The sequence below is a fragment of the Leptonychotes weddellii genome, chromosome 15, assembly GCF_054177405.1.
Source record: "Leptonychotes weddellii isolate Sample4059 chromosome 15, ASM5417740v2, whole genome shotgun sequence".
Lineage (NCBI taxonomy): Eukaryota > Metazoa > Chordata > Mammalia > Carnivora > Phocidae > Leptonychotes > Leptonychotes weddellii.
Genome location: NC_138383.1, coordinates 22,145,873 through 22,161,633, shown reverse-complemented (window position 1 = coordinate 22,161,633; position 15,761 = coordinate 22,145,873). Strand labels below are relative to the sequence as shown.

General features: G+C 61.2%; 1 protein-coding gene across 1 annotated transcript; it reads right to left on the bottom strand.

Annotated features, from left to right (window-relative positions):
• Nucleotides 1-7,726: 7,726 nt before the first annotated feature.
• Nucleotides 7,727-12,009, bottom strand: NXPH3 (neurexophilin 3). Its single transcript, XM_006746676.3, has 2 exons — nt 11,782-12,009; nt 7,727-9,494 (listed from the first exon to the last, which is right to left on the bottom strand). Exons 1-2 carry the CDS (start codon nt 11,833-11,835, stop codon nt 8,790-8,792), a joined length of 759 nt encoding a protein of 252 aa, XP_006746739.1. The 5' UTR covers nt 11,836-12,009; the 3' UTR covers nt 7,727-8,789.
• Nucleotides 12,010-15,761: the final 3,752 nt, after the last annotated feature.

The following is a 15,761-nucleotide window of genomic DNA, read 5'->3' as shown; positions in this document are numbered from 1 at the left end:
TTTCCTAGACATTTCCCTCCCCCGTCTCCAGTCCGGCTCACTGGAGTGACATCTTGAGCCTGATCCTGCCGCATTAAAAAAATAAAAAAGCCTGCCTACACCGAGCCCTCCAGTGCTGATCTCTGCTGAGCTGAGGCAGATGGCAGAGCCTGAGTAAGCAGCCCCTCCTATCCCAGGCCTGGTGCTGCCAAGACTGGTAAATGGGGCATTTGTATACCCTTCCATGCTCCTGGATTCCGCGCCTAGCCCCTGTCTCCCCAAACCAGCACCGTTCTTGTCTTGTGTAGATGCTGCCCAGCAGGGGTTAGCTCCCTCTTGATCTGTGTCTCTCCCCTTCTTGTCCCTGTGAAAGGGTCCCACGATAGCCATGAAGTTCAGGGGTCGTCTGTGAGTCAAGATCGACTGGCTAGGTTGTGTGTGTACCCCATGCCCTTGGCCCTTCTCAAAGTGTGGAAGAAATGGGTCACACAAGGCCCAGTCCTCAGGGGGACTCATCCTCAGGGGTACAGTCCGAGATGGGCATGCTTCGTACGCCTAGTTCTCAGGGGGTACCGACAGGGGACTACGGGCCCTCCAGGCTGATGAGAAACTGATCCGTAGGGTGGAGGTGACAGATGGAGGTGACGGGTGGAGGTGACGAAGACAGGCAAGGTAGGGGGTAGGGCGACGTAAGGCAGGAGGGGCCCTGGGCAGGCTGCCTCCGTACGCTTGGCTGCCTGCTCTGTAATTCCGTGCTTCTAAATAAAGACCCTGTGGCCACCTGCATCCTCTGAGCCTTGTGTTACGTTTTACAAGGAGAGGTCTTGGGCGGGGCGAACACAGATGAACCTCCTTAGTGCACCACAGGGCTTCTGGAGTGCAGACATGGGCTTCTCGGACCAAGGAGCAGTAGCAACGCCACCAAGGGCCCCGCCTCTTAGGCAGAACCAAGGAAAACAAAAGTAGCTTCCTTTGTATGCATCATCCTCTGTAGACATGACAGACTTCTGACCTCCCCTGTGCGGTTTTCTCCCGCGCATTCTTCCTGCAGCGAGGACTGAATGTGCCCATGGCCGTTCTTCTCCCTCGTTCCCTCCCTCCCAGGCTGGGCCAAGATCGGGAGGGCCATACTGTGGGACTCTTCAGAGCAGCTCCCCTGATCGCTGCCCCGGTGCCAAACACAGTTCCAATTGCCACACACATTCCAGTTCACCACAGCCCTCCGATAGGTAGAGATTATCCCCATTTTACAGATGGGGAAATCGAGACACAGGGATGTTCAGTAACTTGCCCAAGGTCTACAGTTAGGAAGTGGCAGCCTGGCTTCAGGATCCATGCTCGCAACCACTACCCTACACAGCCTACCCAAAAAAGGAAAGAGAAACCAGGTTTCTCCCCCTTCCTGTGATGCTCTGGGATGCCCCTGGGCCCCGGCAGGTGGGTCGGAGGGCCGGGCGGTGCCAGATGCCGGTAGGCCTGCCTGACATAGTGCCGCCATTCAGAGTCGGTTTGTCCCTTACTGTAACCATGTGAGCAGGTGGGGAAAAGAACTGCCATCCAAGGCCCAGAGGAGCCCGGTGAGACTAGGTCAAGATCACATGGCAACTAAGGAGTATACCCAACTCTCTCCAAACACATCATAGTTGGGGCATGGCCTTGCTTTGACCCCAAGGTGGGGGAGCCCTGGCTCACTGGGACTGAGCAGGCCATTCTTCCCCCGGTGGGGCTACCCTGTAAGCCACGAAGGGGATCTGGGGCAAGGAAGACTGGTTTAATGGAAAAAGCGGGTACTGGGTTAGGATCCAGAGGGCCCTGGCTTTTCCCATGACTCTCAGTGATTCAGGTCGAGACCCTACCCCTCACTGTGCCCCAGGAGCTAAGCTGGGTCTCTGAGGACCCTTCTAGAGAAGACAACATACAATACCGGGGACAGGTGGGTGGAGGGGTGGGGCTCTCTCCTAGCCAGGAGATCGGGCATGGCAAGTGGGGACAGCGGCTTGTCCTCCTGTCGTCACTTCCCCTCCCCAGCTGTGGTCATGCCTGGGCATGGAGGGTTCGGTGTGCAGGACACTGGGGTGCGGGTAGTTCATTAGCTAGGCCTTGGAGGAAGGGCCTCTGCCTCTGGGGAGCCTGCAGGCCAGCTGGCTATTGGCACCTAGCCCCTGCCCTCACGGAGTGTCCGTTTCGTTCCGAGGGAGCAACAGCTCCCGTGTCCAGTCCCTCATTAGTCTAGGGGGGATATCCACATATCCTATTGTTACGGTCCCCAAGTTGGCAGGGACACAGCACTGCAGGCTCAACCAGAGTCAGAGATAGGAGCAGGATCTTCAGAGAGAGCTGTGGGGGGTCAGGGGACAGCAGAGGACACGGGACGGAGCACAGGGTGAGGCTGAGCGCAAGAAGAGGGGAAAGTGGTGGGAAGGGTGGGAGCAGAAAGGCCTAGGTCCCGCGGAGTGTGTCCAACAGAGCAAAGTACGGAGTCTCCCCAGCTCAGCTTTGGAAGGAGAACCTTTGGGGTGTAGAGTGGCAGGGCCTAATGATTCCTAATCTTTCCCCTTGCGTTTCTCCTTCCCCTTGGGGTTTCTTGCTCCAATTCCAGCCACTGACATCCTGCTGACCCCAATAGAACGTTTCCTTGACGGCCGTGGCTCAGGTATGAACCGAAACCTCTTCTGGATCTCCTGGCACCATGGAGACCTGCTGGAACTTTCAGAGGCTTTATTAAACAGTATTTGTTGAATGAATGAGCACTAAGGGAGAACAGATGGGTATTAGTGTATGATGTCCACAAGGCTTAAGAATAGCCTGGCTCACAGAATCTGCCCCTGCCAAGGCGTGGTGGGCTCTGGCCTGGGCCCCTTCCGTCTGCCTTCCTAGGGAGGAGCCAGTTGAGGCCCAGTGCCATGGCGGTCCTTACTGGTACCCAAGAAACAACGTGGCCATCTGCAGCCCGCCTCAGCTTCTCGCTTTCATCCCCCTCCCCAGGGGGATGACACCTGGAGGGAAGACCCTGTTCTCAGGGGCGGGGCATGGCTTTGGTGGATGCAGAGGTACCCCTGTTTCTGAATAGGCTGGGCTAATTGGGGGGCGGTGGGAATCAGAAGCATGCCTGTTCTTACCCAGTGTCCTGGGCGGGGCCAGGGTCTCAGGCAGCCCAGACCTGAGCTTCTGCAGCCTGTGGTGGTCCCGGTGCAAAGCACTGCACCAACCTGCCAGCATCAGTTTCTAGAGCCTGCTGCTCTGCTCCCCGGGGCCTGCTTGGCCCTGCTCCCCGGCTTGGCTGCAGCCCAAGTCAGAGGCGGGGGCTGCACTGGCTGTTCTGGGCAGTTTTTGTCCACTGGGTGGGAGAAGCATCCCGAAAGCCTGGCTCGCGGGGTGATGGGAGGGCAGCCACCCTTCTGTCCTGCCCTGTCCCCTCCCATCACAGGGGCCCTCCTGCACCGGACTTCCAAAGCTGTGTTGTTGCAGGTAATTAAAGGGTTTTAATTAAATTAGGATCCCATCTGGCTGGGATCAGCCAGGCCCTTAACGAGGATTGTGTGTCACCAACATCAGAATGCGGATGGGGACTCAGACGTGCGGGGGTTGAACTTGGGGACTGGAGGCCTTTCAGACGGGGGCTCCTGGCCATGCCGCAGCAACTCATGGCACCCCGAAAACGAAGGCTCTGTGCCCCGATGCCAGGGAGCCGGGGGAGAGCTTTCCCAAGTTCGTTCTCGCCCGCCAGCCTACAGAACCTGACTGATGTGCGGCAAGATCCGGGAGCTTTCTCTCATTTCCCTAGATGAGGAAACAGATCCGCAGAAGGGGAGCGCTCAAACACATCCACTGGGTCAGGTGGCGATAGATTCAGCTAAGAAACGGAGACCCGAAACACGGTGGCTTCCATAAGGCAGACATTTGATTTTTCTCTCACAGAAAAGGCCGAAGGGGGAGGCAGCCGAGCGCTAGCATGGTGTTTCTGGTCCACACCACTTCCTATTTGACGAGGCGTTCAGGAACCAAGCCTTCCCCCAGCTCATTGTTCTGCCACTTGCAGGATGTGACTCTTAGGCCCATGGTCTCTGATGGCAGCAAGAACTGTCCTTCAACCGTCTTATCAACTCTTTCCAGAAGTTGCCAAATAGCCCTTTGGCTTACGTGTCGCTGGCCAGATCTCAGTCACGGGACCACATCCAGGGGCAAGAGAGGCAGAGTGATGTAGTGTTTATCTCAGGCAGCCATATGCCCAGCTAAACACTGAGGAGTCCATTCCTATGGAAAAGGGGGAAATGGCTAATATGGGACAGTTAGCGGCCTCTGCCTCCTGCGTTATGAGAAGCCCGGGCTCCTCGCTCCAGCCCCGGGGGCCCTTCCAGCTGCACCAGGAGCAAGGCTGAAGTGGACGTATACCCACGTCGCAAAACAAAGGAGGAAGAGGTAACATTTGTCGACGAAGTCACTTAATTCCCGCCCCGCCCCAGTGCTCCAATGTAGGTAGATCCCTAGGTTTTCACCTAAGGAGGTCTGGCAGATGATGTCCTTTGCCCAAAGCCACCCAGCTAATGGGGACGCAGATGTCAGTTCCTGCAGGCACACATGTTGTCAGTTTGGGGGCAGCCTCCGTGGTTCGGGAGGTGGCCCCGACATGGTGCACTGGAGAGCTTTGAAGTAGGCATCCGTCGCTTGCATTTTGAGCTTGGCAGGCCGACAGGAAACCGGGGTCCGGTGGAACCAGAGCCCAGCCCCCGACCACCGAGTGCCGGGTCTCCTCCGGCGGATGGTGGCAGCTGCCTCTCCAGGAACCGGTAGAGGCCACCCCACCCCAATCTCGCCTCCTCCTTGTGGGGCCTCTCCTCGCCTGTCGCCCCAGCCCCCGTTCTCCTTGCCGGACCCCGGGACTCAGTCTCTGGAAGTAACATTTCTCTCCCACACTCCCCGCCATGGCATTGGATCACTTCCCAACCCGGAGCACCTGGTTCTCGTGTGTCTCCCACAAGCCCCTACACCTACCCAACTTGATGATCCCGGTCCCCGGTTACCCCCTGACCCTCAGCTGCTTCCACCCTCCATACACCCCTTCCCCCACTTCCCTACCCACCCACCACCTCGTGCAGCTCTGAGCCACGGGCCTCGCCTCGGGAGACTGCCACATGCGAGGTCACCAGCATCCCTGCCAAGGATGGGGAAGGGGGTGACTCAGTTCCCGCTTGCTCATCCCAGGGAGGAAAACTGAGGGGGAAGGAGGAGAGAGGAGGGACCTAGACACCTACTGTGTTTGCCTCAAGCTTCATTCAGAGGAAGACTCGGCTTTGCTGCCAGTTGACCCGACACGGATTCCCTCTTGTTAGCTTCACAGACTGCTGGGAAGATTCACCCCGTCAGAGACGGGGACACTGAGGCCTAGACAATACCTGTGCCCAGGGCCCAAGGGCAGAGGCAGCCTCCCGGTGCTCTGAGGGCAAGCTTTCCCACCTGTGTCCATATTGCCGTTCTTGGCCTCGGGAGACCAGTCTGATGAGGGAGGCACAGTGCCGGCCTCACGGGGACCCTGGCTCCTCAGTCTCATAGGACGATATGGGCCGTGACCTCAAAGCTTGCTCCACTCGGATGAAGGAGACTAGGACTCTGCCCTGGGGCAGCTCCCCAGCTGGGTTGGGCAGACGGGGGAGCTGGACCATGGGACCAAAAGCTTTGTCACTGAAGGGTAGGGGTGGGGGTAGGACCTAGAGCTTCTTCCTGGGAGAGGAGACAGGTTCATTCCAGAGGAATCCACTCCCCTGTGTTGGAATGGCAAGATCAGATGATCAGAGAGCACTTGGGAGTGACTGGGGGTCCATCTCCCCTGGGAAGATGTCACAGACATCACTCACCAAGGGGAGCAGAGGTTGGTGCCTTCTTAACAAGAGGCAGTTGGATAGACCCCTTACCTTTGTGAGGTCCAAGGGGGCATAGGAAATATCAGCGGGTGGCAAGAATATCAGGGCCCAGAGGTCTATTCCAAAAGAATTACAACTCAGGAGAAAATCTATTAGCAAGATCCTAGCTGAGAGGAGCAGCCAGGTTAGTGGGGAAGGCAGAAAAGGAGGGATGAGGCAGCCGAGTGGGCGCGAGGGTGAAATGAAGTTATTAAAATGGGCCCCCCCCCGCCGCTCAGGCGGAATGTGTGCCAGGCGGGCCAGCCCTCCAGCTGTCCGCGGCATCTGGCTCTCCACAAAAGAGGAGCCAGAGAGGGTGGGGCAGTGTCCCCCGGGCCTGCTGCTAGTTCAGCCAGGCCAGGTGAGGAGGCCTCAGGACCACTGGCCTGCTTCTCTTTCTCCAGCGCCCACACAGCTGTGGGAGGTGGTGGGGCCTGGGGGGCATCCGCAGGTGAGAGAGTACCCCAGATGCCAGCACCCCCTTCCCCCAGGGCAGAGCCTGAGCCCCTGGGCCTGTCTGAATTCTGAGCACCTGTCCCCATGGCCGAGGCGGGGGTGTGTCTCAAATCTCTGCTGGGGAGAGGTGGCCCCAGGAGGCATGGTGCAGGGGAACGCTGCAACAGGAGTGTGAGCTTGAGTCATGTGCCCTTTCTGGGTCACTTCATACAGCAAGGAGGCTGCTAAGGCCTCATCCAGCTCTGCTCTGTACTGAGGGGAGCACTGGGCCGTGCTGAGTGCCGGTGTGCAGGGGGAGACAGGCTGGGGGCGGCAGGACCCCCTTCCCCTCATGCTAGGACTCTCCTCACTGTGCATGGCCAAAAGGGACCCAGGGGACCTGAGTGCTGCCCTCCCAAGCGAGCAGACCTAGGATGACCTCAGAGAGGGCACTGTGATCTTGGTACTTGGGGCTCAGCGTTCTGCTCACTGAGCCCCAAAGGGCCCAGCTGACTCCCAGGCCAGGCGCCACCGGCAGACACCCATCCCAAGGCCCTCATCTCGGCTGGGGGCAGGGCAATGGCTGCTTTCAAGCCTCCTTCTGTCCCCACTTCCCCCCAACCCAGCCTGTTCCTGCACCAGCACGTCATCAGACTGAAACCCCAATACCCCGATTCTCTGAAAGGACCCTTCCAGGAGATTTGCGCAGGAGAAGCAGCTGGAAGTCACAGGTGGGAGAGCGCCTCACAGGTATCTGTCCATGTCGGGGAACCAGAGCCAGAGAGGAATGGAGAGGTCATATGAGTGGTCCTCAGAGTGTGGTCCCTGGGGCCAGGAGCATCGGTGTCTCCCTGGGTCCTCGTCAGAAAGGCAAATCCTTACACCCCACCCCAGACCTACCGAATTAGACACTCCGGAGCCCAGAAATGCGTGTTAACCAACACTCTCAGTGGCTCAGAGGCCCACTCACACGGGAGAAGCTCGGGGTTGGGCAAGCTCCTCATTTTACAAAAAGCGGGAAGAGACCCAGAGAGGAGAATGGACTTATCCTAGGCCACAGAGCAAAATACTGACAGAGCGAGAGCGAGGGCCCCCCACCCCGGGCCCACCCAGATGGCCGCCTAGGGAGGCAAGGAGGAACACAAGGGCCCATCCCACCTTCTAGCTTTTCTTCCCCAAGCTGCTCTGCAGCTGCCACCCCCACCCCCCCGGAGCGTCAGGCAGTGTCCGTCCAGCCTTCCCCGATGGCTCCAGGAAGGGGGCCGGAGAGGGAAGCCCTGAGCCCTCAGGGAGCTCTGGTCTCCAGGACATGTCCTGCTGCCATCTGGGCGGGGCTGGCTGGACGCTGGGGCACCCAGGGCCCTTTCCCTCCTCCCCGGACACTTCGGAATCCAATGCCTTGGGAAAGCTTTATTCCCGGCTCCAGAACAAGACTCTGCACACAGAAGTTGACAATCAGGTGATTCCACACCCCGCCCGCCCCTCCCACACCCACAGACAGACACCATGGAACGGGTCCAGCACGCCCTGGACAGTCTGGCGTCCCCCGGCCCCACGGCCAAGGACAAGAGGGGAGTGCCGGCTCTATCCAGGGGAGCCCCAGGCCGACAGGCAAGGCTCGCTGGCTGGACAAGGACACTCCCAGAGGAGCCGGCAGGAGGTGGGGTGGTGGAGGGACACAGCGCAAGGACGGGCTTCCATCTGTGGCCTTGGTGTGGGGAGAACCACAATCACCCTCTGTCTCAGCTTAAGGATGGGTGTCCCTTCAGCACAAGGGTGGGCGGGGGTGACGGGGTACGCAGCCATGGCAGGAGAGGGAATTTTGGAAAGGGATGGCCTGGCTGGGAACAGAGGGTCTATTTGTCAAGACATCAAAAAGACTTCAAGGGTCACCACTTCAGCCTCAAGCCAAGCTCAGTCCACAGTCCAGGACAAGGTCCCCTCAGTGGGGCCCAAGAGCTCCTCCTGCCCCCCGCCCCTCCGCGCTCCCAGAGCTGGCTCCCGGGCAGCCCCATCTCTGCCGTCCTTTGTCGCCTACTTGGAGTCCACGCTGAGGAAATGCCCCTCTCCTTGTTGCTGCTCTTCCTCAGGATGGCAAGGAGGGAGCCCAGGCTTTGGGCTCCTCTTCATCCCTTTATTGGGGCCGCACTGGTGTGCCTTCGCCAGAAGCCTCCAGGACCCAGCATCTCCCTGCTGCTCAGTGGGGAAGCCCTGCGGGGCTGCGCAGAGAACCCCCTGCTCCTCAGGCGCTCCCGTGTCCCAGTCGCTCCACAGCCTCAGGCTGGGCCAGCACTCGGGACCCCTTCCCCGCCACCACTGGAGACTTGGCCCTGGCCTCGCTTGGCATCTCCTCCTCTCCACCCCCCACTCCCTGCCTGAGGTCCCTTCCTTTCCCTGCCCAGTATCCAGCCAGATGGCCTCCTCTGTGGGCCGGCCTGTCCTTCCAGCCCCGGCCTGGCCTCTGTGGCCTGCCCAGGGTCACCCGGAGGGGTAGTAAGGAGTATCGCTGTGGTAGTTGTAATCCGGGCACACCTTCTGGACCAGCCTATAGTCTGTGCTATAGAAGGCGATGTAGACGCAGACGACTTTGAAGGGCTGGGAGCAGCTCCAGGTGGCCGAGCTCTGAGCGTGGTCTCGGGAGCAGGTCTTGGCCGGGTCGTGGGTGCAGAGCGAGGTCCGGCGGCCCCGTTCCACCTTCTCCCATTCCATTCGGCAGTTGAAGATTTTGGAGGCCTTGGCTTCGATGAAGATCTGCTGCTCCTGGTGGAACTCTACAGCTTTACTGGGGGGTACGAGGCTGATGGAGATGTTGCCCTGGCCAGTGGCGTTGTGTCGGAAGTGGACGCTGAAGGTCCCGTTGCCGTGGTCCACGATCTTCCCGGTGACGAGCAGGTTCAGGGCCACCGTCTTGATGTTGGAGTAGAAGTCACCCCAGCCGAAGATTTTCTTCACCTTGGCCGAAGGTGGGGGGCTGTGGTTCGGGCGGTTGGGGGGCTGCCCAAGGACCCCCCATGCCTCCCCAGGCGGAGCCAGCAGCCCTAGGAGAGTGGAGTTGGCCATGGGGCGGGACTTGGGTGAGATGTGGCCCCGCTTCCGAGGTATCCGGGGCCGGGGCTGGCTCTCATGGTCATCGCGCTCAGGGTCCTCTGAGCCGGGAGGCCCATCCTCCTGGCCATAGATGACCTGTGGGGGGAGTTGGGAGGACAGTGAGAGCCCTGTCCCCGGAGGACCCAGGAGTTGCGGTCCCTGTTCCCCACCAACAGCCTGTCCCTTCCACTGACCTGAGGCTGAGGGACCCCCACACATCACCCACTTTCGCTAGGGTTTGGGTGTACACTCTGCCTTGTGTCATGGTCCCAGCTCACCTTCTGACTTTCGGGTCACCCCCCCAGCCCCCCACCCCCGTCCTGCCTTTGGCCACTACTCAAAGTCTGGAAGGATGATCAAGAATTCTCTCCAGTGGACCAGAGAGACACTGTCCCTGCCCCTAGGGAGTCTCCAGTCTGATGGGGGAGGTCTAGCTCCCGATCTTGGGAGAGTCCTCATCAGATGTCAGAAGCGTAGCCTTGTGCTGATGGAGCCCCCAGTCTTATAGGAGAGGCTACAAGGTCACAATTTCACAGAGGAAATTCCCCGCCTCCGAGAAGTTCACAAGGTGATGATGGGGAGGCACAGTCACTGCCCTCAAGGAGCCCCGAGTAGAATAGGAAAGCTCCATCCCTATGCTGGGAGAGCCCCCCGGGGTTGACGGGAGAGGTGCAGTCCTGCTTTTTGGCACTTGCTCGTCTGTCTGTCGGATGAGACACCACCACCCTTAACCCTAGGATATTTTGTCCTCTGAGGCTAAGAGAACCAACAGACCCAGGATGGCCAAGATATGGAAGGTCAAAAACTCTGGGGGTCACCAATGAGGATGTGCCCAGACACTATTGCTCCACGAGACGGGAGTTCTTATGCCCGTTCTACAGATGAAGCCACCAGGATTCAAAGGCGACATCCCTACAAGGCTGAGTCACATAGGGTCCGCCCTCCCATTCCACCGCTCACTCCTGGCCTCAGGGACAAGATAGGTCTGTTTGTGGAGGTTCTTATCCAAGCCCGTCCCCACCCGGAATCTTGTGCCAAACTGCCAAGGCTTGGCCGGCCTCTGCTGGGTCGGCTCCGGCAACTGGCAACACCTGGGCAGGCCTCCTGGAGGAACTGTGGGGAGGGCTAGCAGGACAGTGTGACCCGGCTCAGACACCAGACGGCTCAGGAGGGCGGCAGGGAGTAGACGAGGTATCCTGAGGGCAGCCGCCTGGTGTGTGCTTACTCAGCTTCTGAAGAGAGTACTCGCCCTATGCGTCCTGTTACCAGCACTTGGGGCCCCAGCTCACAGCTAGGCAGCTTCGGGTTTGCTGGTGACCCCTGGGGTGAGGATGGGGAGATGCCCGAGGGCTGGGATCTGGAGGGCTCCAAAGGGGCCCCGGGGTCTTCATGTCTCCCCCCACCCCCGTTCTGGCCCCAGCCCATACCCTCAGAGGTGTGCCAGATGGCCCTCCCTGCTAGGCCCCAGGGGTAGGGTAGAGGGACAGCCAGGAGGGCCTGGGGCTGCAGCCCCGTGTTTACTTGGCCCTGGGGGTCGCCGCTGAATGGCTGGAGGGTGGGGAGAAGGGCCGCAGATGCGGACGGGAGAAGGGAAGGGTGCTTCCACACTGTGGCAAAGGGGAGGTGGCACGAGGGGGGTTGTTTTGAGGAAACGGGCAGGTCCAGATGTGGGGCCCAGGCTTCTCTACGGCAGGACTGGGGCCGGGGGGCCGGGGTGGGACTCCCGGGCGTCCCGGGCGGCGGGGACGCGGCGAGCGAGCGCACGGGGAGCGGGCTCTGGGGCGCTCCGCTCAGCTGCCGCGGGTGCCCGGGGCGGGAGCCGCCTGCCCAGGTCCTGTGGGGCTCGGGCTGCGCGCGGCCGGGAGAGGAGAGGAAAACAACAGGCGGGGAGGGAGGGAGCGGGAGGGAAGGCGCGAGCGGGGGCCGCGGGGGGCCGCCCCCCCTTGCCTGAACAGGCTCCGCGCGCCGGGGGACCCCGGTCCCGGGCCCTCGGGGTCCCCGAGGTCAGAGAAGAGCCCAGGGCCCCAGACCCGGCAGGTGGTCAGCTCCGCCACCCACCCCCACTCCCCTTCTGCGCGTCCCGGGGCGCCGGGACCGGGTCGAGTAACCTTGGCGCCCCGCGGCTGGCCTTTTCCCTCGTGCTGGTCGCACCTCCCGCCGCCGGCGGCCGAGTGGGTGGGCCAGGCGAGCACCCTCTCCCCGCCCCTATTAACCCTTGCGGTCCAGTCTGGGTCCTCGGACCCGCCCTCTCCCCCGGCCTCCGGGCTTCCCCTCCATCCCGGGGATGTCGAGGGGGAGGGGGGGAAGAAGGGAGAAAGTTTCCGGGCTCTCCCCCGTCCTCCGGGCCCCCGCCCCTCCGCGCAGCTCCCCGCGGGCCACTCACCAGATAGAGGCTGCCCTGCACTAGGAACACGAAGCAGCAGCGAGTCAGTTGCATCTTCCTCCTCTGCTCTCGGGCCCCTTGCTCTCCTCTTCTCCTGCCGGGCTCCCAGGCCCCTGCCTCGCCCCTGCTCCTTCAGGCGCGCCGTCCCATGCTCCAGTCCCCGGCGGCTCGCGGCCCTCCCCTCTGCCGGCCGCCCGGGACCGACCCCGCCCCCTCCGGTCCAGCTGTGCAGCCGCCGCCCCCCTCCCCCGGCCCAGCTGTGCGCGGCGCGGCCCCCTCTCGAGGTCCCAGATGTGCGCCCCGAGCGCCTCGAAGGGCCCCAGCCGCGCGGTGCCTCTGCCGCTCCAGATCTGCGCTCGGCGCCCCCCTCGGTCCAGCGGCGCCGCTCTCGCCCAGATGTGCTGGGGACCCGCGCGCGCGCCCGTCCCTGGCGCTAATTCCCCAGGCCAGACGGCCCCTCCCGCCCCGTCGCGGCGCGCCCCCTGGCGGACGCCCCTGGCTCCGCCGGGCCCCGCCGCCCGCTCCCCGCGCAGCGCCCCGCCAGACTGGAGCGCTCCTGGCGCCCAGGCGGCTGCCGCTTCCTCGTCCCTCCCACCGGCGGCGGCGGCGGCGGCGGCGGCGGCGGCGGCAGGTACGGTGAGCCCAGCCGGTACCTCCGGAGTTAACTCCTCCCCTGCCGGCCCGCAGCCCGGGGACCTAGGACGAGGGGGGCAGGACGCGGGGGCGGAGGAACTCTCGGCGAGGAGGGGAGAGGGTGGTGGCCCTGGGATAGGGACCCTACCCTTTCCATCCCTCTGGCAAGACGCCTGTTCCTCCGCAGCGGGCATTGGGAATCAGCTGCCCTACCCCGAGCCCCAGGAGACCTGGACTTGGGAAAGGTTATTTTTTCCAAACCCATTCCTACAGCCAAAAAAGAACGTCAATAACGAGGAGCCTGTCCCCACAGCTGAAAGTCACTTTCTTTCTGCAAGACTTGCTTCTGTGCAGAAGGAAGTTCTTCTAGGTGTCTAGCCTCTATTCCCTTGTTATAATGTCAGTTTCTTTCCTCTTCTACTTTACTCAGAGGGGCTGGGATAACCCCCCACCCCCACCCTGTCCAATCACTGTGACAGGAAACCTTTGGCCAGAGCCCTGGGCTGAAAAGGTCACTAGGGACCGGACTGAATTCTGGAGCTGGGGTTAGAGGTAAGCCTCCTGAGAAGCTGAGGACTGAGGTGGGCAAGGTCTCCCTGGAAGCTGTGTCTGCCTTCTTCACTACTTCCCCTCCCTGTGACTCAGGGAGTGACCAGGCTGGGACGTTGTGCTCCTATCCCCACGGGGTCCTTCCTTATCTCTGGCCTCTGCATACTCCAGGGCAAGGAGGAAGAGCAGGACCCTGATCTGAAACCCCCAATGGTGGGTCCCATCCTCCATCATCCCACTTATATCCGTGTTTCCTTGCTGGCATTCCAGGACCTCTTTAGTCCATAGGAAAAGCAAAGGTCAAGTCCTAGCACCCCTTGGAGGCTGTGAGGGTGAGGAGGTACCCCAGCAGTTGGAGTGGCCCCAGCTTGGGCTGGGGCCCAGGGAGCACATGGAGGGGGGGGGCACTCTGCTCTGGGGCCCTCCAGGCCCAGCTTGGTCTCTGGCCGCAGCCCCCAGCACGCACCCAGCCTCCTCCCCCACCATCTGCCAGGCGGGTGCGCGGGGAATGCAGATGAATCTTAATATCAGCCTGGGCCAAGTGTGATGAGGGAGACAGATTCTGCAGAACCCAGACAGCATCGCAGAGCCCCCTGTGTTCCCCAGGCACCCTGGGCAGTACCAGGATGCAGCAGCCCTTCCCTGGTGGGGGGATGTGTGTGTGTGTGTGTGTATGTGTGTGTGCATGTCTGTCAAAGACCCCCGAAGTCAGGGGAAGAAGGAACCGATAAATCTTTGTTTGGCCTCTGAGCCTCTGGTCCGGCTGGGAGGAAGAAGCTGTTGGCCTGAGCGTGGGCAGCTGGTTCCAGCGCTCAGCCAGGCAGAGGCGTAGCTGGGCCCACTCCCTGTCCATCCCCAGAAGGTCCTATCCCCAGGAGAGCAGTGCAGCTCAGGAGAACGAGCACAGGTTTTCAGGCCAGACAATCCTGGATTCCACTCCAGGCCCAGCTGTGTGACCTTGGGCAGGTTGCTTGGTTCTCTGATGCCAGTTTCCTGATCTGTTGTTGTAAGAACTAAAAGAGACAAATGTGCAAACAAAGCTCAGGCACAATGGCTCTCGGGCAGTCGTGGGAGTGCAATAAAGGGAAGTTCTCGCTTTTCTACTTCCCACACATCTGCTCTGCTGTGCCTCCTGCCGGGCTTGCCCTCCCTGCCCTCTCGGCCATTTCTGGCTCTCACTTCCTTCGGGCTCCCCCCCTTCATTCATCCAACTAGCACTAGCTGAGCCTGTCCTCGGTGCTAGGTGCGAGGCCAGGGTCTGGGATACGGAGATGGATGGGACACCATCCCGGCCCTCAAGGATCTCACAGGCTAGTGTGCAACCGAGACACGGAAATCGATGATGATAATTCAGTGTGGTGAGTGGAATAACGGATCCCTGTAACAGGCGTTATGGCTGCACCAAGTACGGTGCGGGCAGGATCCGGGAGCATCAGGGATGGCCTCCTAGAGGAGGTGACGCCGAAGCCGTGAGGAGGAGTCAGCCAGGCAAGGGCCATTCCTGGCAGAGGGCACTGACTGGTCAGAGGTAGGAGGCTGGAAGCAGAAGCCGTGTGCTGTCACTGGAGCATGGAGGGGAGGATGGGGGGGAGAAGAGGCAGGAGCGGGAGGGTCATGCGCTAGGACCTTTGAAGGGTTTTCAGGGGGCTGGTGAATATAGTCAGATTGTATTTTGGAGAGACTGGAAAGAGGAGAGACTAGAGGGAGGGAAGGGGAGGGAACCGGTTAGGGGATGGAGGCAAGGGTCTGGGGAGAGAGGGGGGACGCCAAGGACGTCTTTAGGAGGCGAAATAATCAGGTTGTGGTTGTTGCTGAGATGAGAGAGGAAGGGAGAAAAGGAGTTGAGTATAAGTTTCTGGCGTGGGCAACAAGGCAGGATGCTTGCTGAGGTGAGCACCAAAGGCGGGGGGCGGGGGGCAGGGGGCAGGGAGGGAAGTGGGTTCTGGGGCCGCCAGGGGCAAGGAGGGCAGGCAGGCTGGTCCTGGAAGCCGTGGCAGCAGTGGGGTTCTCACAGTTGAGCGTGCCAAGTAGAGTGGGGGTTCTTACAACACATGCAGATTCTGGAATCCCACCCAGGGAGCTTTTCAGGAGACGGGAGCCCCCAACTATGTATTTTTATATGCCCCTGCCTGGTGATGCCAATGGAGGTTGCCTCTGAACTTCACTCCGATAAACCCTGGTGTGTGGGGAGTATCAGGAAAGAGGGAGGAACCGCCGCTCAAAGGAACCGAGGCAAGGGAGGGACGGAGAAGTGACCGCTGGGTTTGGCTGAGATTCCTCTGGTAGCTGTACCCCACCGGGGTCCCTCCAGCTGCTCCCAGGGTGGGAAGACAGAGCGACAGTGAGCTCTGTGCACAGCTGTGCTGGAGACAGCACCCCCTGCCCCCCCCGGCCCCGCATGGCTAACCTCCCCGTGTCCCCAGGCCTGCGACCCCACCATGCCAGGACACAGGGCAGCTGCTCAGTGAAGGGGCAGAACTCAGGGCACGAGGCCCGCCCCCTGGCCCCCAGGTCCCGGCCCCCTCGGTGCCTCCACGGCGCGCTGGGTGCGGTTGGCCTTTGCTCAGCCCCTCCGCTTGCACCTGCTTGAGCCTCACCCTGGGCGGGGTCCTGTCGGCCTCCCTCTCCCCCTCCTGCCCCCCAAGTGCACCAGGAAAGCAAACAGCACAGGCAATGCCTGATGGGCACTTATCGAATGGATGGGAAATGGGGTTCCTGATGCTTTGAAAGGCAGAGAGTGGATGCCCTGGCGCCAGCTGGAGCCAAGAGGTCTTGGGCGGGGGGGGGGGGGGGGGGGG